The sequence below is a fragment of the Propithecus coquereli genome, unplaced genomic scaffold, assembly GCF_000956105.1.
Source record: "Propithecus coquereli isolate 6110/MARCELLA unplaced genomic scaffold, Pcoq_1.0 Scaffold7, whole genome shotgun sequence".
Classification (NCBI taxonomy): Eukaryota; Metazoa; Chordata; class Mammalia; order Primates; family Indriidae; genus Propithecus; species Propithecus coquereli.
The window spans coordinates 9,424,752-9,448,143 of NW_012153062.1; the positions used below are offsets into that span (position 1 = coordinate 9,424,752).

The 23,392-nt window shown below is 39.1% G+C and overlaps 1 protein-coding gene across 1 annotated transcript in view; it reads right to left on the bottom strand.

The window, feature by feature from the left end:
* Positions 1 to 4,009: 4,009 nt before the first annotated feature.
* Positions 4,010 to 23,392, bottom strand: part of LRRC8B (leucine rich repeat containing 8 family, member B) — a 69,402-nt gene continuing 50,019 nt past the window's right edge. The window contains exons 4-6 of the mRNA XM_012661200.1: positions 17,118 to 17,218; positions 12,171 to 14,335; positions 4,010 to 4,687 (exon numbers count right to left, since the gene is read on the bottom strand). Of these exons, the coding sequence (XP_012516654.1) occupies positions 4,415 to 4,687; positions 12,171 to 14,309 (2,412 nt within the window). The 5' untranslated portion in view covers positions 14,310 to 14,335; positions 17,118 to 17,218 and the 3' untranslated portion in view covers positions 4,010 to 4,414. The remainder of the gene's footprint in view (positions 4,688 to 12,170; positions 14,336 to 17,117; positions 17,219 to 23,392) is intronic.

Sequence of the window (23,392 nt, forward strand, 5' to 3'; positions counted from 1 at the left end):
GAAGCAAAAACCAATTGTACACGTTCCCGAATAGGTGACAAAGATAAAATAACAAATGCCAGCCTTCACTGTGAGCTAACAAAAGAAAATGTCTCATTCAAGTTTGGCCTGTTATTTCACTGAGAGTGAAACACTTGAAGAATTTTAAAAATCTTGTAAATGTTAATATTTAGGCTTATACACAACATACATATGCACAAATACATCCATTCTAACTCTACACCCCTTTGTATTTTTAAATTGCACCATCTCTGTTAGAGATAATATACAGCATGCAGAAGGCATTCATAGTTATTTTTCTCAGCAATAGTGTATTATACAAGTCAAATGCAAGAGTTAAATATGAAATTACGTTCAATTGAAAGCCATCTTAACTTAGTACTTTGGCTCATGTATTCTATGATAATGCTTTAGTGCTGATGAAATTGTTCATATACAAAACATTGAAGAGAATGTAGTCCATACCAAAGGTGCTTAGTAGATAGCTCCCCGTGGATGTAGAAGTGATGGATAAGAAACAGGAAGAAACCAATTAAATAGGGCTGCAGTTTTTTTACTGCTTCAACTTTTCACATCCAGCTGAAGATAATAATTATATCCAGGGCATTTTGCAACAGCTATTAGTTTACGTCATTATATATATATACACACACACATATATATACATATATATGTATATATACATATATACACACACATACATATATAATGTATTCATTATACAAGGCAGACTGCAAAATAACTCCTCCCCTCTCCCACCAGTCTTTCTCATTTCCAGAAAGGAAGAAATACAGATTCTAATGCAATATACAGTTACTGAAAACAAAGTGGACCTGCAGTTATATACTCATGCTTTTGTGGTGACGAAGGGTCATAGGATCAAGTCTAAATAATGCAGGGACGGGTGAAGCCGAACTACTCAGTCATAATTGTAGGAACTGGCTTCCCCGAAATAAATACATGCTCAAGTATCACTGCAAATCCTCTAGCACAAATATATTGTTACTATATAAGTGCTGATCAAATTTAACGGGGTAGGCGAGTGGAGAAGGAAAACAAAATACCTTATATGGATAAGACAATGCTATGTGAATGGAAAGATGGAAAGATGGAAAGAATATTTTACTGAAAACACAAGAAAATAATGTTAAGTCCACAGAATAATTGTTTATTTTAATGGTTTCTCAACTCATCAATATTATGCAATATTTTAATTAAACACAACATTTGAATCATGAAACACTTGAAAAACAGAAAAAAAAAATTTCACTATTCAGCAATAATATTATGCACATAAATCACTGCAGTGCACCCCAGCACACCTATTGCACTGAGATCCTGACGATCTCTATTTACCCTGTTTAACATAAATGTTTGTTAGGTGACAGTGAAATATGACATACAGGGGAAAAATTAAGACTGACGGTAAAGAATGAAAATACAGTATCTATGTGTCATGCAGATGTACCCTGACATAGGTTAGGGAAAGAATGCTACACTTTTACAGGAATGCTCAAAAACACTTAGGTTTTCAAATCAATGTTAAGCATCTGGTTTTCTTTTAAATGTCATAACTAAGGGAATAAAATACTCCATGATTGCAATGAATAAAAAAAATCACTATCCTAGTATTAATCTATAACCTCTTGCAATTTTGGGAAAAATACTAAACATAAAAAACTAATAAGTTATAATTTGCATACATGAAGTATGTGTCTATGTGTGTCTGTGTGCATCTGTGTCTATATGTGCATACAAATAAAATGAATCCACGTCATTGCTAGCATAAGCCATAAACTTTGCTCTGAATAACCTTCACATTTATTTTTTGGAAAATGTATATATACATTCTTGGAAATCAAATGCCAACTAACATTTCGTAATTATAATTTTACAAACTTCATTTAAATGAATATGAATACTTGTAAAATAAAGATCTGCTCCAACAGTGCAGTAAAGATGGTATTAACACCACATTTTGTATGTCAAGTGGTGGTCTCATTTGTCCTCATGTCAGTGCTATGTTGTTTTGAAAGATATCTAAACACTGGTGTAAAAGATTTCAATAAAAAAATTTAAAAACTATGGCATCAAGAACCACATAATTTGTACCAGTAATTATACCGTGGTGTGTGGAAAGCAGCTTGTAATAGTTATTATTAATTCTGATAGTAAATTACCTCTAGAAATTTATATAGGTGATAAGGAAAATTTAGCCAATGATTTTGCAGTTGAACCAAATCAGTGACTGGGCATGGAGAAGTTCTAGCTTGTCAGGTGGATGGTAGCAAATTTGAATTTTGATTTGAAAATTTTTCCTATAAAAGAGGGTAGGATTTTTTATATAAATTCTGGCTAATTATTTGGGCAAAAACATTTAAATACCTCTCCATGTATCACATTCACGTTCAAAACATAATCCTATAAAACACTGGAATTAATTCACATGACAATTCTATTGTGAAAAACTAAAATAACCATCAACTTACATTTTAAAAAATGAAAATAACAAAAAAACTATGGATATAATCCGAATCTGTTTTCTGAAGTCCTAGAAGAAAGTTTCATCAGTTATGCCTGGTTCCCTGAGAACTTGAATGTTCTGACTAAAAGGCAAGTTTTGGTAAGAAGTATATTTTGACACTATTCCTTCCCATTCAGAATAAACCATAATATTTTAGGCAGCTTTTGGTGTTCTATATTCTTTATAGCTAATATTATTCAAATTTCATTTGATGTGAATAATTCTTTTTTCTGAACTTCAGTCCAGGGGTATGTGGTAGGTGAGGGAAGCTACATTTGCTGTACTTTACAGACTCACTTTCATCTTTCCGGAGCAAAGCAAGAAAAAACATATACCACACACAACAATTCTATATACACAGTACTCTTTACCCACGGTGTTTTCCAGTTTTGTCTAGGTGCAGTTAATAGATTTCTTTATAGTTATATCCCAAATGAGGAAGTGGCATCATAATGCCTAGATCCATTACAGAAAAACACATTAAAAATGTACATTTCCCAAAAATGAGTCAATTTTATTCCTTTAACAATATGCATGATAATAAAAGGCCAAACACAAAGCTCTTTATAAAAAGGAGCAAATATATATTCCAGAAGAGTTAGATAAAGGCATGAGATGAATTTCAGTTAAATAGATCTATTTCTTTGTGAGCTTTGAGAACTTATCTTAGACACTGAATAGAGGCTGAGGGTTTTACATTATAATCATAGCTAGAGATTATGAAGATGGAGAAAAAAAGTGTTTTGCTTTAACTCATACTAAATTTCTACAAAGTATTTTAAAATCAATTTAAAAAACAAGTTTTTACCTCTCCCTTCCATCACAGTTTTTGTAAGTAATGAAGAATTGTACCCGTACGATTGCACAGCGACTAGGGAAGAGAGAGGTAGATGACTTGGCCACCCTCTCACAAGGAAACCCCCAAATACTTGAGGGCATTAAGCAGAAGGCTTTTGTTATCCAACAGTAATTAGCTGCAGAGTACAAAAACATTTTGGAGCAGAATGTACACAAACATGAGGATCATAAATAGTCAAAACCAAGTACACTAACAGGAAGTTCTTAAAGAAATGCATATGTTCTATGTACCACACAAAAAATTATTCTTGCAGATATTGAATCCAAGATTCTACAATAGAAAATATTTATGTTTTACATTTACTGTAAAAATTATTAATAAAAAAAGGCTCTAATGACAGACAGGAAATCTTACAGAATACATTAATTTTCAGGATGCCCCTAACATATCTTAAGTGTCCTGCTCCTGTCCTAAGCAAATGCCAAAGGCAGACATTTTTTCAGGGTTCATCATTGTTAAGAGGTAATCAGATTAAGGAAAACTCAAGCAGGCTGGGAAAGGAAGTAAAAATTAAGCCAAAATAGAAATTCTGCCAAGCACAATACACCCTGTTTAAAAAATTTAAGAACATAAATCAAAGACAGTGGTGAGTACAAGAAAATTTATATTGATGAGCTTATGGCCTTGGTGATACATATCAAAACAGGAAGTCAGTTAAAACAAATGTGCAAATAAGTAATGGAGACTGGAGGAGGAAGAGGAGGAAATACCTATACAGTCTTCAAGGTAAAAACTGCAACATAGGAATTCAGTAATTTCATAACCTCCTTTCCATTTTTGATGTGTACTTCTTATGACATCTTAATAAGTTAAAGACCAATTATTCACAAAACCTTAGGTTAGTGTTAACATTTTTTACCTGTTGGATTTAGGGCTAGACACTGAGTTGCTTTAATAAGACATTTAATTATAGTTCATCATAATCATCACTGATTTCTCATCTCTATAACTTAGAAAATTTTACTTCTCATTTAAAGCCCTGGAACATACTTTTAAAAACGATTTTGAGACATGGGTCTCTTTTCTTCCGGTCAACATTTGTCTAAGCACGTCTGCAAACGTTCTGTCACAGGGGGAGGAAGAGTACTGAGCAAATTCTCCTCGACAATCAGACAGCTTCGTTTTAGGGACTGACACCCTTCTAGTTCAGGAGGAAGCGTTTCCAGGTAATTACCAATGAGCTCCAGATGAGTAAGGTTCGACAGCTCACCCACGTGAGGAGACAAATTCATCAAGCTATTTTTCCCCAAGAATAGGCACTGCAGCTTTTTGCACTGAAACAGCCCATCTGGTAACACCTCAATCTGGAAAGGGGGAAAAAAAAGAAGCCAATAAAACTGTGGCTTAGAAATACATTTACTTATTTATACTGCTAGCTACCTTTTCCCAAAAACATTTCTGGAGATTTACAAGGATTCATATGACAATGATGATAAATTTCAAGTAGATGAAAAAGAAAGATGAAAAATAATGATAGGAATATCACAGGGAGTCAGTCTGAGGCTACCAGGAACACCTAAACCCTTGCTGACATGGGTGCGCAACACATGTGGCTCCGAACACTCTAACATGCGATTCTTAAAGAAAACGTAGCTGACATACTCATTGTCCCTAAGATAAAAAACAAAGCAATAATTCAGGAGAACCACATTTATCCTTGAGTCCTGGATCAGAAATAAATTACTCTCAAGAGTCCTCATAAAGAGCTTACTGTGTAATGTAATGAGCAACATCCTTAAAAACATCCTGACAACGGTCACAAGGCTATTTCTTACACTGCTTTTCGGGACTGAAAATTTTATTTTTTTTTAAAAAAATCTACTGAAGCAGAGACAAAAAGATATGATAATACATACAGGTACATTTCATTCCCCTCTGCATACATACACGTACACCTGAGCATTGACCCTCTTCCTGCTCTCTGGAATGGTTTCAGTTAAATCATTCATATAACACAGAGAGATAATTTTAAATATAATAAATAGTCTGCAAATTAGGACAACTCCTAAAGCTGCTCAACTCAACTGCATCCCTAAATGGTGGAGAGGTTTCATGTGACTTCCTAAGGGAGCCACAGTGCACATAGGAAATAGGGTGTACTGGGGAAATCCTTCAGAGAAGCTGAGCACACACAATCCCTTCAACTCATCGCCCCGCCGAGGGATAGGTCTGGGCCGAGCACAGTTGGATGGCACACACCCCACCCTGTAATACTCTACATACTGGGGACGGGGAATGTCAATGAAACTATAAAATAACATAGGATCCTGGGTTCAGGAAGTAGCTTTGTTACAAACAGGGATGAAAGGGGTGCCCAGGGGCTGGGCCTACATCCTCTGATGGCCGACGCAGACCTGATGGGAAATGAGCTTCCAGGGCCATCCAAAACTGTCTCTCCTCAAAAGAATAAATATTCTTTAAGTAAACTAAAAAAATGACTAAATTGCATTCAAACATGCTCCTGAGGTTGGAAACTTCCCTCTCCTATGTCACCCCCACATTCAGTACTGGATATCCCTGAAAATAAATCTAACGATCACCATTGATAAGACCAACATTCAATACAGATCATCGCTACACACCAAAATACGAGGTATAAGCAAAGGAAAAATATCTACCCTTTAATTTCATTGCCTTCTTAGAGCGGATGCAGACTCATACATATGTAGACTTCAATATTGAGAGATGAGGCAGAAGATGCAAAGGAGAAGAAATACACCCCTTTTTAAAGCAACCCCTTCTGCTCAGAGACATCCGTAGCTCAGAACCAGGGTCAGTGATGTCCAGGTGGAGGGAAAAATCAGCCCTGGGTAGTGTGCTCCGTGTTAAGAGTGCCTGCTGGTGACTTAGCAGTGACTTAGGCAAACTGGCTGGAAAGGAAGCAGGCTTGCCTCATTTGTGTTCAGAAAACATGTGCTGAGTGCCTCCCGGTGTGCCAGGCTCCCTGCTAGTGCAGTGCTGAGCAAAACAGATGGCATTCCAGAACTTTAGTCTAACGCAGGCTACCGCGAATATCTCAGCCTCAGCACTGTTGACACTTTGGGTGGGAAAATTCTTGCTGTGGGGCTGTCCTGTGTATTGTAGGATGTTCAGTAGCATCCTTGGCCTCTATCCACCAGCTGCCAGTGCCACTCCTCTTCCCAGTTGAGACAACCAAAATCAGCTGCAGACAAATGTCCCCCAGGGCAAAATCATCCCCAGCTGAGAAGCACTGGTCTGATGGAAGTGAGAACATGAGACGATTGCACAGTCTGTAACGGGTGCTGAGAAGAGCGCCCTAGCCCGAGCTGCACAGAGAATCCCACACCCCCTCTTCCACTGGTTTCACATTTCCAGCTCACTTACACACCTTGCTTAACTGGACTGACTTTCTGCTGGGCAATTAACCTGGAGACACTGCCCTCACTCTCCTGTCTGGTGTCAGCACTACTGGGTTCCCACCAGTCCTCTCAAATCTCTAAATTTGTGATTTCGGTGAACTTCTCAGCCCCCAATAGAGGAGAGACATTTCCCAAGGCAGTGGGAGTGAGGCCCCTGGGGCAGCCCCTCAGTCCCATTGCTGCGAAGGCGAGGCAAAGGCTGCGGTTGGCAGTAACCCTTCCTGGGTGCCAAGTGTCCATGTCAGGGGCTTTCTCCCCAGGTCAGTGCCCAGCTAAGGCGCAGGACCTTCACTCGCCTACTCTGATTCAATTTTCCTAAAGGAGCCTGGGGAGCTTTGCTAGAGATGCAAGACTTTCCTTCAATGCAGCAATTTTTTCCTGAAGAATCTACTTACAACTTTAAAAATAGTTTGCCTTGAAGCTTACAGGACACCAAACACATTTTGCCTGGGCCGACAAATTTTATAAAAATGTTAGCTAACATTTATTTATAATTAATTCATTTAGCATACCCTCTTTTAGACCACAAGAAACATAAACCAGAGAGCAAAAAAACTACCTTAGTGCACCACTGATTTCTTCTCAAAAACCAATGGAAAGGTTTACAGATTATGAGGGACATGATATACTTCATAAACAGAATGATTTTACGGAATAAACTATAATGTGTAATAGATACATATATAAAACACACTACATAATAGACTACAAAATAAACTGAAAAAAAAAAAAAAAAAGAACAACTATGGGCTACGTAATCACTACATCCTAGAATTCTCTGGCAACCAAATGTTTTCAGCAAAATGGATTGGAGCCCCCAGAACAGGATGGTTCTCTTTTATATCTATTACCAATTATCACTGATAATCAAACACTCCACTGTTTCCCAGGGTCTGGGACCTTAGTTCAGAATCCATCTCAGTGTCAGATTTCCTTTTTGTTTCTGGCCAATGACACACACTGTCTCAGGGCACGCTAACCAAACCCATGAAGCCTGATCATTTGAAGACAAAAAGCTAAATATTTCCATTTCTAGGTAGTGATGCCAAAAACAACAAGCACTGTCACATAAATGATATTCGGAAGAAATTTCTACATTATTCCCTTTCTGGCTAGAAGTCTTTGAGTTAATAAAAGTCTTCCACACTTCCACACGTGTGGAAGTTGGAAGACCTGGGTGTAAATTGGAGAGGTTTGTAAGATTTGAGCAAATTTAGTTAAATCTTTGCCCACACCTTTTGCTTCTCCATCACAATCAATGCCACCCTAACCCAATTACCTTTTGGCACAGGGATAGGGATGGATCCTGCCTCTTCTTTTCCCACCTTCCATACCCATCCACACACACCAATGTTCCCCATGTAACATCACTGGGTTGACGCATTGGAGATGTGATAGGAAAGCAGCAGAGGAAGAGCCAGAATACTTGGGTTCCATCCTAGCTCCGTCGCCGAAAAGCTTCAGACTTCAGATGAGCTACTCTGAGCCTCGGTTTCAGTATTGGTGAAATGAGGGCAGTGCACTAGAGTAAGGGTTGGCAAATTTTTCTCTAAAGGACTGGAAGAATAAACATTTTAGGCTTGATGGACCAAGAGGAAAAACTGAAAATATTATGTACATAACAAGAGAGAAAAAATTCCATACATTTTTAAGTGATGGAATTCAAAATATAACAATGGTTGAGTATAATTTTTTGTTTCATTTGTCCCACTAATGAAAAGAATGGAATTTATTCATGGACACTGAAATTTAAACAGGAAGACACCATGAATTTCATATAATTTTCATGTGTCACAAAATATTCTTTTGAATTTTCCCCCCAAGCATTTAATAATATAAAAAACACTTTTAGTTTGGGCTGTATAAAAACAGGCTGTGGGTGGACAGAGTCTGCCGAGCTCTGGACTAGATGACTCGTAATATTTCTTTTAGATATAAGAGCCTTTGTCTCTGTTTTTCATTTATACTCCTGCTTCTAAATCATAACTGATTAAACCTTTCCATGGGGTTTTTTTCTGTGCTGTCCTCTCCCAACCCTTCTGTGTGCTACAGTCAGAGCCTCCTTTGGAGGTACCAGTTCAGGCTAACTAGCACTGTCAAGCTGAAGTCTCACCCTAGCCCCTCCCCAATGAATCAAACATGAACTTGACTGGCAGACTCCCAGGCACTTCTCCTTCTGGCCCACCTTGCTAAATGCTATCATCTCTTATCACATCTGGGCATACCTACTGCAATCCTCTGTGCATGACCGCTACCTTTTTACACTCCCCTAATCCAGTGTGCTCAGGGTGAGCTTCATGGAACACAAGGTGTCTTGCTCAAACACATTCGGCAAACATTGCATACTATATCTCCCTCTTGGGGCAGCACAATGTGTATTCATATGTTAAAGGCTCTGAAGAATCCTGCATCAAAAATATAATAAAAAAACCATTTATTTAATGTTTTTCAGGATGACACATTAGCATCCTTTGGAAGAAACTCTGAAGTGCCCTGTCAGTGAATGTCTGTCACTTGGCGGGACTGCCCAACACCTTCTCATATCTAGGGAGTTTTCTACCTTATGACTCATGGTGGTTAGCAGAGCTCACTTCCCACTAGAGAAACTACCACTACCAGATTCTGTGTTCCCAGCCCTCTTATAGGTACAGTGTGGGCATTTATGAGCTGTGCCAATCAGGTGCTCAGACTTGGACTTTGAGTTGGGGCTAATGTCACAAAGAAGTGCAAATCATGAAGAACTTATTTTGTGAGAGGGCAAGGGCTGCAGTAGCAGTAATGCCAGGTTTTCAGGGCAGGACTGGTGCCTGGTGCTGGTACCATCTGAAGCAGGGTGTTCTTACCACTCTGCTTTCGCACTACGATTTTGGCTACAGTCCTGTCTGCTGCCTGATTGTCTTTGTGCTTGACTGTTTTCCAAGTTTGGTTTATAGTCTTTTTGGTGTAATACAAGGTACCCAGTATTCTTAGAAAATGTCTTTTCTGCTTAACTCAAGAGTTAGTGTTTGTTGCCTCCATCTACAAACCTGACACACTGCCCCAGTCTTGAGAACAGACGTTTAAAGCACTTCTTTTAGAAATCACTACCAGCTACCTTTCCAAATGAACTCATTGGCTTGAGTTCTGAGTATAGGCACATCTACATATTTATGCATCCAATGTGATGCTTTATTCTATAATTTTTATAAATATTTTGATCTGGCTCAGAATCATGAGATCTCAAAGTTAGAAGGAAACTTGAAATTAGTTAAATCCCCACGTGAAACATGAATCCTTGACTCCCTTTAATAACATTCCCATCAAGTGGCTGGCAGTCTACGGACAGTTTTATTAATAATAAAATCACTTCTCCCTCCTCAAATGCTCATTCAATGTTTGGAAAGCTATGTGGGAAAGACGAGAAATCTTCCCCTGCTTGTTCTATTCTAACACTGTGGCTACTCCCAACAAGGTTTACTCTCCATGTAAATATTTCAAATATTTGAAGATCCATATTGTGGACTATTCTCTCTGCCCCACGTACCACACTTCCCATCATAGGGCTAAACTGTGCCATCAGGGAGGAAGTTTTCATCTCCTTAGTGCCTGTCCTGTGAGTGAGTTCAGTTTCTTCATATGCTTGTTACATAGTCTCTTCACAGTCCTTCTTTGACCCTACGTTCTGAGGAGAGTGTTCCTCACCCATTCAAAGTGTCATGTTCCTCAGTTTTTGGCTCTGAAGATGCTCAGCAACTGCTTTTCTTCAAGTTGATGAGACAATCCACTCAAAGATACCATTCTACTCTGGCCATAAAGTACGTTCAGCAAAAGACTTTCATGTGCTACAAAGTATCCTCCCTTATTCAAGCAAGGATGTGTCTGATAGTCACATCTAGTTTCTCTTTCAGATATGGTCAAGAAGTCAATAAACTTGCTGTCAGAAGCACCAATAGTCTTAAGGTTTTATTACATTAACCTAGCAAAAAACATTAACCTGCTCGTATATTTAAACAATGCATGGCCAACTAAAAATATAATCAGCTGCAACTTTCAAAACTCCATGTAGTGATTTAACTGTATAACAGCTTAGTGGAACCTATGCCTTTCAAAATAATTATTTATACTTTTTATTACACATTTAACAATGGAAGAAAATATGGCCAAAATATTAATATTAATCAACTGCACAATTAAGTGGCACAAACGATAAACCTCTGGACCTGTGGTTTTCAAAGTGCAGTCACTAGGCCAGAATCGTCAGCTTTATCTGGAGAAGTCTAGACAGATCGTAAAGTAGTTTTAAAATATTGCAATCCTTTAAGACCTGAAGTTTTCTCATTTTTCTTAGAATGGGCTCTCTCCTTTTGCATACATTTCTCAGAATTTTAAAAATCAGGATGAGTTTTGCTCTCATCCCCCAATTTTTTGTTATTTCTCTAACATCCACGGTTTTCAAAAATAATGTCTGATGATTAACATGTTTATTAGCCAACACCATGTTCACAGCTATATTTAGCATGAAATATGAATAACAAAAGTCTAGGAGATAATACATTTTTGGATGAGGTAAAAGCAGTGCCTGTTTCAAGTAGAGAAAGATCAGTTTCATCCCTTGGCAGACTTGATTTCTGATAGTTCCCCCAACTCCTTCTTTCCATAGGGACATTATTCTCACTCTCTTGTCCTTTAAATGAGCATGTTTTGTGTTTTTGTTTTCTTTTTCCTCCTCCTTCACATTTTAACCTAGGAAACTACTCATTTATTTTGTTTTTTCATGTTTCTGTGAAGTTAAGTTTTCCTTAACTTGGCTTTACTGTTGCAAATTATGGTTCATTTTTAAGCATGGATGCTGGAAAAAGCTTCTAAGAAGCCCTAGTGTTGCATTATAGAGGCAGGCCTTTCATTTTGAATTGTTTCTAGACATATATGCAGATTTAAAATCCTTTTTACTGCATCACAAAAAGGATTTATGAATAATTCATAATCCCAGCATTTAAAAATAAAGAGTTATTATATTATGACAGACTTGGAAAACTGAAAGTTTTATCAAACTCCTAAGTACCTAACACCTTTCTAAAACAAAATGTAATCTCCACCATAACTAGTTTAAAATAACTTTGTGATGTTTATGTAGAAAATGGGGAAAGAGAATAAAGAGAACTAACATTTGTTAAGCAACTATTATGTGCCAGGAACTGTGCCAAATGCTTATATATTTTTTCATAAAATCTCCGTAGCAACTTGTAAGTTACATTAAAACCTGATGCTCAGTGCTTTGGTAATTTTTTCAAGATTGTATGGGATTGGGTTTGGCTCAGAGAACACATAATATGACTTAAAAGTCCACTTTCCCCCCTACATTACACGCTACAAACATGGAAGATGCTCAAAAGGCTAGCTGAATAAAGGGAAGAATGGATTTACTCACGTTGTTGTTGGTCACAGCAAAGTACTGTAAATTACCCAGATATTGGATTTCTTCTGGAATGAAGGTTAGGTGGTTATAGCTTAGATCCAAATAATGGAGTTTGGTGCATAGGAAAAGTTGCAAGGGCAGATTCTCTATATTATTATGGTCCAAAAAGAGCTGCTCTAGGTTGGATAATGCCCCAATCTGTGCAGGGATATAAGCAATGTTATTGTGCCATAACTTTAAGCAGGACAGATTCTGAAGATGCTGAAAGCTAATGATCTCTTCCACAGTTTTAAGGTTATTTTCTTTTAGATCTAACTCATGCAAATTGTTCAGGCTGAAAATAGAGTGTGGGATGCGCTCCAGGTCACAGCTGATCAGTTCTAGGCTTTTCAGATTGACCATCTTTTTCAGGTTGTTCAACACAACTAGCTTGCTCCCCTCGTTATCAAGGGACAACTTATGCAGTGAAGGCAAGAGGTCTGTAACAACTTGCGGGATCCGGGACAGGCTGCTCTTCAAGTAGAGGGTCCTCAGATTTTTCAAGTCCTGAAAGCCCTCCAACTGCATGGTACTCAATTGCTCAGGTAGGACACAGCCTGATAGATAAAGTTCCTTGAGGTTCTTCAGGTGAAATACCCAGCGTGGGATTTTTCCCATTTCAGTAAATTTCAGGCGGAGGATTTTTAAATTCTCCTCCAGGAAGGCCAGTGCAGGATGGTCCACCACCAGGGACGAATGGTACACTCGCAGCTCCCTGAGGTTGACCAGCTGCGAGACTGCGGAGGGCAGCTTCACCTCGGGGATGAGCTCCAGGCTCAGCACTTCCATTTCCGTTAACTCAAAGACATTGTCTGGAAGACCGCTGAGCATAAAAAGATGCAGTTCTATCTTGTCCTGGGAATTTTTCACAAGCTTACTTTTCAGTTTCTCAACTGTCCACTCGTTATTGAGGTTGATCTGTTTCAGTTTGTTCTCACTGACCTCCGACAGGAATATGGAGAAGCGTTTGGAATACAGGGGGTCGTACTGGTCAGCCAGGTGAAGGATGAAGGCAAAGTCATTCTTGACGTCAGGGATGTCACTGTAATTGCTTTTTTCTCTTAACGCCTCGAAGGAATATTGCTTCAGGGAACTCCTCAGCATCCACCACAAGCTGTAGGAGGAGGTGAGACCATAGAGTATAACCAAAATGACATAAAATGACGCCAGGACCTTAAATATTTCTGCCAAGGAATAGACACACTGGTAGCGCTTATAGCCTGTAAAAGCCTGCACGTCAATGGAACAGTCGATTTCAAGAGAGATGTAGGTTAAAAAATAGGGAACGTAAGTTATGATGAGGACAAACAAAATGACTTTGACGATTATCTGCTTCAGATACACCCGATAAATGATGTCCTTCTGCTCCACGTGTAGGCGGAATCGTTTCACCTTTTCAAAGATGGCTTTGGCCTGCTCGCCCTCCTTCTTGTCCAGGACGCTGGAAGTTGGGCTTTCTATGCTAGCTGACTCCAAGCCCGGCTGCGGGTAGGGCAAAGACTGCTTGTTGGAATCAACATCAGCTGAACACCCTGAGGATGAAAGCAAAATCTTGGATTTGGAGAGTTTCAGGGGCCTCACTGACTGCTCGGCCACTGTTTCTGACAGGGCGCGAGTGGTCCATGGAGAATCGAAGCACTTGTGAAGGATGGCCACAAAATGCTCGAGCCTGGAACTGGTACTGGGGTAGTGAAGCCAAAAGTTGCTGCAGGCTGCAAAGATAAGCGTGTGCAAGAGCACCAGGTAGGGGAAGAACTTTGCAAACCAATGGAGCTGTTTCTCGTAACAGACAGCATCGATGTAGGAGTACTGCTGGCGGTGAAGGTCATTCTGGATTTGGAGGGGGAGCGGAAGCGGCGTATCAGGATTAGAGGATGCATTCATGCTGGCTTTCAGGATGTCCCAAGGCACAGCACAGTGATTGTCAAATTCCACTTTGCATGGAAGACAGCACAGAACCCTGCTCTGTGTCAGCTGGAGAGCTCCGGCCAGCACGGCCACCAGCAGCATGATCAGGGTGATATAATACCAGAAGACGTCCCACCATGGTTTTAAGATGTGATAAGATGACTGGGCATCTGCTAAGCATTTTAGCTCTGTTAGTGTAATCATGACTTTCCCTTGTAGGAGTACAGAACCTGGAAGAGGAAAATAAAAGAAACACTACCGAAGCAAGTACTCACACAAGCATTTAACTCTAATGCTTATACATATACACCCTCCCTGAGAAGGATTTAGCTCAGGGGTAAAACCCAAGAGGCAGGGCTGATCAAGGGCACATAAGTCTTCATGGGCCATCTCAACCCAGCACTGTAAAGTCTCCTACATGGCAGGCCATTTGGTGACAGCCAGGCTGGACCTGTAAAGAAATTTGCAGGTCGCCCTCAAGGCAATTATTTAGTTACCTCCTGGATCTCAACTCTGGGCTCAGCTATTAAAAACCAGGAACCAATTTTTCTTCAACTTGACATTGGAAAAAATTGTTCTTATGCTACTAATTTCTAACAGTCACATTTATACCCTCCAAAATATCTGAATAAGCTCCTTTTCCTGGTCCTGCCCCACGTCTGGAGCATCAGCTGCAGCCTGAGAGTTGTTTCAATCACAAGGAGCCTCTTTGGAGAAAGCTCTGCCTTATAAAATCATCCCCTAGGCTTAGAGGGATCTACTGATTCTATGCCCAAAATAAACTGTCAGTGAATGCATTATCTCCTTTCCTCCAAGCTCTCGCTCTGTAATTCAAGTCCATGACTATTTAAAAACTTAGGATATTTAAAAGTTGAGAAACAACAGTAATGGCCTAAAAAAGGATAGGGAAGAAAAGCCCTGTTAGAATACTCTATCATGGGGACTCCCTCTCATGTTTAATGCTATGATGCAAAGTATTAAAAGGATAAATGATTAGGCATGTTCTATTATTAAATTATTATTGCCTTCAGAAAAGCAAGATGATTTTTTATTTTCATGTTGAAAAGTATTCAGAAAATATTCCTGAGAATTTCTGTTTAGCCTTATGTACATCAATTATTTAAAAAATTGGGCCAGGCACAGTGGCTCATGCCTGTAATCCTAGCACTCTGGGATGCCAAGGTGGGAGGATCGCTTGAGGTCCAGGAGTTCGAGACCAGCCTGAACAAAAGTGAGACCCTGTCTCTATTAAAAATAGAAAAATCAGCCAGGCATGGTGGCACATGCCTGTAGTCCCAGGTACTCAGGAGGCTGAGGCAGGAGGATCAGGTGAGCCCAGGAGTTTGAAGTTGCTGTGAGCTAGGCTGACGCCATGGCACTCTAACTAACCCAGGTAACAGAGCAAGACTCTGTTCAAAAAAAAAAAAAAAATTGCTAATTAGTAAAATCCAGACCTTCTGTACAATGGCACAGAGTAAGAGAAAAGGAAATAAACAGATTGTAATGATATCTGGTATGAAAAAGAAAAAAAAAATCATGGTATCATGGTCACCCTTCACTAGTCATCCACTTCTAATCTGTGCCCAAAGGCTTCTCCTGGACTTTCTTGAGTCTGCAGTCTTATCATCTATCCTGGGCCTGCGTTTCTCTTTGGATACCCTAGCACTGGCAGCACCTCCAGGGAAGCCTGCTTTGCTCTCATTAGTTCTCCTTGTGGAGACTGGTATCCTGCCTTGAATCCTAGCATCCCACTAAAGAGGCCCTGCTCCCTGCTAGTAAGTACATTCTCTTTTGCTGGTCATCTTTAGAATATTCCTGACCCTTTGACCCTGCTTCATGCTCTCCCACCTGTTAGGGTATCCCACAATCCCTGATTTTAATTGCTGGACTGGAGTACCACTTATTGCCTTTAGCCTTTCTGGGCATTGAATATAGATTCAACTTCCTCCTAGGATCTGAGGCTTGATTATATAACTCTCCAGGGCATCTCTCCTTTACTCTAGTTTTGTGGGTCTATTTCTAACTCTCAATTCCTCTCATTGTGCCTCACCTCCTGCCTCAGCCTCCCAAGTGGCTGGGACTACAGCCTCACATAATTGTGTATCAAGGCAAGACAAAGATCAAAATGAGAGGATTACATGAGACAAATAGTCCTGGACTTAGACTTCAAAATACCACAAACATGATGGGAGAGGGCCTGGCAGAAAACATTGCTGGATGAAAGAACATGTGAGAAACACCTAGAGATTTTAGTTGACGTGTATGCATACTTTCAGCTGATCATATGATAGCTATTATGCTAAAACATTGATTATAACCTTTGGCCATATTAACAAGTGGGCCCAGATAATGGGGCAACAGTCCTTCTGTGCTTGCCTGGTGCTGTCACAACTGGAACCCAATGCTCAGTTTTAGGTTAAAGATGAAATGGGCAAAAAATAATTAGGAGCTACTGTCTACAAACCACTTGCTACGGAGGAACATAGGTAATTGGCGATACACAGCTGAGATAAAAGATGACTAGGTGAACCTGAGAATTTATCTTTACATTTTTGTACAACTATCTCATGGATGAAAGAATAGGTGGATTTGTTCCAGAGGTAGAAGCAGGTGGGTGGAAATTTTAGGAAGTCATATTTTGATTCAGTATCTGGTGAAACATCACTGAACTGGCTGCTCTGTGTAACAGTTCCTCTCCCTATCTTGAGCAGGGTCTAGATAAATAAAGTGACCATACATCAGGGATGTTGCAACAGAATTTCTTGTGTAAAGAGAATGAACCGGACAATCTGTATAGGCTCTTTCAGTTCTAAGTTCATGATTTTATCTGCCCTCTCAAAGGCCCGGAGAGTCAAATTTACTTATGACAGGCAACTGAAATTGCAGAATGAAAACATCACTAGCTCTAACAACCATAAGGGTATTTAACAGAGAGTGAATATTAATATTTATTCAATAAAAAGTACAAGTCAACATTGACCAAAATAATGTACTTTAAATATTTATACTTACTATAATGAAAAAATGAATCAAATAAATCAGTTATGCTTCAGTCAGGAGGTCTACACCTTTTGAAATTTCTTAGACACACCATCTCTGTGTTTGTCTTCATTCTGTGAGAAAGCATAAACATCTTGAAATAGCTATAGTCCTTCCAACAAACAGAAGAAATTGGAGATACTGTCTTCGGAGACCCTCTCCATCATAAGACATAAGGCAAATAGATTTTCATAGCTCAGTTTCCTTTTCATACCAGGGAACATTCTGCAAAGCTGTATCTACAGGACCTCATCCACATTCATCAAACCATACTCATTCCCTGAACTCTCCTTCGATTACAGAGATGTTTCTACAGAAATTTAGATACAACATATTTTAAAATTCTGTATCTACAACACTTTGATGAACACTTAGCTTTTTCCAAGTAATCTACATATGTTAATTTCTCTCACTCAGTCCTCATACACAGTTGTTCTTATTTGCATATATCAGATGGCTTGTCAAACCATGTGATTTCTGTACCCTTATTTAAAATCACACATCTATCCAAATAAGAACTCGCAGTGCTCCTAAAATTGAGCCTACCAATTTCATTGGGAACAGTCACAAGTTAATATATTTTTTCAGTCACAGCTCAGAAATATGGCTGAAATCCCCTGAAATTCTGATATCATTAAATATAGCTAGCCTTTATATTAGATTTTCTTTTTTACTTTGTAGGTTAATAAAAGCCATTCTTAGCATATATGCTTCAATCATTTGTGATAGTTTAATTACATATACACAGTTAAGTTTGAATTGTGAGAAAATTCTGAAACACTAGAATTTTTTTTTAAATGAAAGGGAAAAATAAAATTTTTAAAGCCCAAGGAAACTCAAAAAAAGCCCCGGGAAAATTTTTACATTTTCCCCGAAGATATGATCCATTTATTAATTTATTAAGTACTTGAAGTCCAGCTAAGAACTGACCTCAAACTGTATTTAAGATATTTTTAGCAATAACCTTGTCCCCTTGTCATTTCAAATATCAAAAAGTTGGGCATGTCCTGAAATTTACTTTGGGTTTACCAAGTCATGTGAAAAGCGTATTTTATAATTAATCACCATCCAGTATCAAATAGTTTTGCAGGTTAGAAAGCACAGTTGGCCTGTATAACACCCTAGCTGTGCACTAATTCATAATAATGTGACATTACTGGAGAATGACTTTCTCATTCATAATTCACAAGCCTTTATAAAAGGCTTACAGCATGTAATACATGACTGCATTTATGTGCATTGAGTATGTAAAAGACATCTGATGTGTGAAACATTTTACATATTCTTCCATAGCATTGCATCTATAACATGCCAGAAAATAATTCATTACATAATTCCAAATATTACATAATTACATACTCAGCCATCACGATCCTTCTTATACGATAGTTTCCCTTAAATATTATAGATACATTTTCTACTTTATTATTAATAATCTAATATTCATTTTTCTACTTTCAAAGCTTGTTTCATTTACATTAATTTGTTTTATACTTATAACAAGCCACTACGATAAAAAGAATTATTCTTCACATTTTATAAACATGGAAAATCAGGCAGGCCCAAAGAATTTATCTTGTCCAAAATGACAAAACTGGCAAGAAATAAAGTTACAACTGGAACCTGGGTCCTCGGACTCAAATCCCAACTTCATCCACCCCAGACTACATGGTTCAGTCAACCCAATTAACTGTGCTACAGTCTCAGTTCTCTCAAAAGCTGAAGAAAAAGTTATTTGGCTTTCTTCCCCAATTCACCCCAATATCTGAATTATTACTGGGTTCTATTATACTTTTTTGAATAGGATGCTAATGTTTTCTGCCAGGTCTTTGCCTGCATACTATATAATTTACTTTCAGATAAAGATTTTTCTACAAATATTTTTTACTGAACTATCTAAGCCTTAATATTTAAATGTACATCATCTGGATTTAAGGATACATGAAAGTCTCAAGCATTCCTATATATTGAATTATGCTAATTTTTCTAATTGAAATATTTCACTGGAGAGTTTGACCATAGCTGTCCTTTGTCATCAAGCCATTTAGTACTGTTTGTGTGTCCTGGAAATTTTTTCCAGACCACATTTTAGCAAATGATGAGGATTCAATCCAAATGCATTTTCTATTTCTAATATACAAATGTACTAAATCAGTTCAAGGAAATAATGTTAAGAGCAATGATTTTATGGTTCTAATCCATTCCTTTAGCTTTTAAACCTCATTAAAAAGTCATAAAACCTTTTCAAAACACATGAATTCACTTGACAATCTCACTCCAAAGTCTCTAAGACTGTAAAACTGTAACATCAACACTCAAGTTAGGCATCTTTACTTCCCAGTACTTCTTATTTTACTTTCAAAGCATTTCTAAAATAACCAGTGAAAAAATAAACAAATGATGATCAGACGGTATTTAGAGTCATTATATACTGAGAACTGGATGCTACTTCAAAGATCTGTCTCTGACCCCAGGCAGGGATTATAGCCAAACAATTCACAACAGCAGCTCTCTACACTACTCTCACTGAAAATTGATTTTATTTTACTTTATTTTTTCCTTTTTTTTCTAAATTTCAGCATATTATGGGGTACAGATGTTTAGGGTACATATATTGCTTTTGCCCCACCCGAGTCAGAGCTTCAAGCATGTCCATCCCCCAGATGGTACACACGGCACCCATTAGGTGTGAATATACCCTTCCCCACCACCCCTCATTGATTTTAAAATCACCTTATATTCCTTCAAAATGTTTAGTGCTACTTCCCATCAAGATGTTTCTTGAGTCTAATAGATATCTAATCGAAATTTAAATTCACCTCTTTGAGTTCCCTCGGAAACAATGCATCAGTACTTCTGATTAATTTGTCCCTTTCTTTATACTAAATGACCCCTTTAACCACTCTTCAGAGATCTGATAACAAGCACTGAACATTTCTCAAGTACTTAAATCATCACGAGCAATAATACTTAATATACCAGTAGTCTGTATCCTCCTTACCAGTTTTTTCATATCTTGCCAGTGCAGTGATTTTCAAATAATAAACATACTTCCCAAACTTAGTTGTAGTTTCGAGACCTAGAAAGAAACTAAGATTTATCTAACAGTGTTTCTCTAACATTAACGTCCTTAAAAATCACTGAGAGCTTATTAAGCACAAAGGGATAGGTCCCTCCCTCAGAGTTTCTGATTCGTTAGGTCTGAAGCACGTCTCCACAATGCGCATTTCTGACAAATTTCTAGTTCATGTTGACATTGCTGGTCCAGTGATCGCTTTGGAGAATCACGAATCTAAGATAGTGATTTTCAGTCTTGACTTCACATAAAACCCCTGGGGCACTTTTAAAAGAAACCTAAACCCAGGCGCTCCCTCCCACACAGCAATTCAGTCGGTCTAGGGTGAGGCCAGATTTTTTGTTTTTTTTCCCAAATCTCCCCAGGAGGAGAGAGCATACAAGATAGACTAGCAACAAAGTATCTGGGAAAAGTGCCTACTACCTTTTAAGTCTTCTTGGAAGTTGCACTAGATGTCTAGGATGCTCCCTCCCCTCCATAGACTACAAAGCAACAGCTACCCTCTCGTGCATGAACCATGCAGAGATTTAGGTACTCAAGGCAGGAGAACAGTGAGTCACTGAGCCACAGAGATTTGCAGGATGGATTAGAAAAAAGGGGGCCCAGCTGAAAGGCTATTTCAATTATGTGAGTGAGAAATAATAAAGAAAAATTTTACAATATGTTTGAAAAGAAAGCAAAGATGAAATAGTCACTGTACGTTAAAACTCAACATCACCCAGCAACATCCAACAGAAAGATCCATGGAGAAGCAGGAGTGAAATGGACTCAGATTTTGATCCTATGCTATTATAGTGTCTTACAGCTTCTAGCACATGATGCACAATAAATATTTACACAATAACTAAATACACAAAAGCAGGAAAAAATTCCAGCCATTCAGATGTTTAGGCAGGGTGTATTCAAGGTGACAGAGCCTTTCCCTGGGGGAAGCAAGAGGCAGCATACAGATGGAAAGATTTTCACTAACTATTCTGCATATTCCCAACCTTGATAGCTTAAAAAAATAGGTTTTATTTCTCAAGATTCGGTGGGAGGTTTTTACTTCATGGTGTTGGCTGGCACAAAGATGACTGGAAGGTCCAAAATGTCCTCGTTCCTTAGGTTGGTAGTTGGTGCTAACTGCTGGCTGGTAACTCCTTTGTGTGAGACTCCATGTGGCTCTTTGTGAGTCCCCACTTAGCATGGGGGCTGGGTTCTAAGATGGTGCATTCCAGGCACAGAAGTGAAAGCTGCAGATCATTGAAGCTACACAGTGCCAGGTTCACCAAAATCTACTGGTCTGAGGAGTCACAAGGCCAGCTCAGATTCGAGGGGAGGGGAAGCAAACTTCACCTCTCAGCGGAGGAGTGGCAACGAATTTGTAGCCTGGCTTTATCCTCCACAGTCTACTCTGGCCACAAATGATTATATTGCTCCACATGCAAAGCACACTAACCCTCTCCCGAGTCACCCAAAAGTTTCATCCCACTATGGCATCAAATTTGGGCCTGAAGTCCAGGATCTTGTCATCTAAATCAGGTCCAGGATGCTGTGGGGCAACACCCTTGAAATTCTTAGAAGCCCTTCCATCTAGCTGACAGGATCCAGGAGGCCCTCACTGCCTTAAATCTTTTTGAAGTTTTAACACCAGGTCTTACAGCTGTGCTTTTGCTTTACTTTCACCTCGAGGCCAAGTTTTACTGGCAGTAGTGATCGGATCTGATCTTTGGACCTGAGGCCATTTCTTTGAGTACCTTTTGCTGCATAGGGGAGCTGGAGATGACAAACAGTTTTACTTATGACCCTAGAAAATTCTGGATTAGAAATATTTTCTCTAGAGTCTGTTTAAAATCTGAACAGTTTCTTCTTTAATTCATATCTTTTTTGCAATTCTTTGATCATAAGTGGTTAAAAAAGGGAGTCAATTGCTGCTTCTGATACTCTGCTGGAAAATCTCCTAAGCGAGATCCACAGGGTCATTAGGCTTATTTTCTATGTCTCATGTTACTGCAGGTGATAGTCTTGCTGATTTTCCTGTTGATATAAAGCAAGGGTGCCATTTTACATTCTCCAGTAGCAACAGTATTCTTATTGCCCTCAGGACTTCACTGCCACCTGGTCCCAAAGCCAATGCCGTGTTTTTTGTTATGGTGGCACCTCACTTCTGGGTACCAGTTTTTCTTTTGGTTCTTTAGTCTGTGTAACAAAGCACACCAAAACTTAGTGGCTAAAATAACAATTCATGATTTCTTGTGATTCTGTGGAATGATGAGGCAGCTCATGTGGTGTCGGCTGGAATGCTGGAATGGTTAGAAGGTCCAAAGTGCCTCAATCACAGGGCTGGTACTTGGGCTGGCTGCTGGCCGAGAGCCCAGCTTGGGCTGCTGACCAGGGGCCTTGCCAGTCCTCCGCATGGCTGATTAGGCTTCTGCACAGCAAGGGGCTAGATTTAAGAAGGAATGTTTCCAGCACACAAAAGCAGAAGCTACAAATCTCTTAAGGCACTGCCTTGGAAATTACTCTCCGCCATTTCTGCCACATTCTGTTGATCAAAAGAGGTAACAGAACCAGCCAGATTCAAAAGGAGGGGAAGAGAAGAGCTTGATGGGAAGACCTGCTAAGTATTAGCAGCGATCTTCAGTCCACCATGGGGAGCTATGTGCTTTTAAGTAGTGGATAGTGCCACATAGAAATGAATTCTTTGAGAGAAAGAAGTAAGTGAAGAAGAGAATCTCTGTCCCCTCGATAAAATATCAGATGAGGAAGGATTATTAGACAAGGAAGAGTAAAAGAGGATAGAGAAGCCAGGTTAGTGAGATAAAAGCCACAGTATTTCCAGAGCACAGAAGTCAGAGTTATAATGACAGAAGCTGACATCATAGTCAATTAATACAGAGAAACCAAAGGAGAATAGAGCCACGTAACTACCATTGCACAGCTGTTTATACAAAGCTGTAGAATGATAATGGGTCTATGAAACAATCAGGAATAATACTCTAGGCCAGGCACAGTGGCTCACGCCTGTAATCCTAGCACTTTGGAAGGCTGAAGAGGGAGGATCACTGGAGGCCAGGAATTTGAGACCAGCCCAAGCAAGAACAAGACCCCATCTCTACTAAAAATGGAAAAAATTAGCCAGATGTGCTGGTACAAGCCTGTCGTCCCACCTACTTAGGAGGCTGAGGCAGGA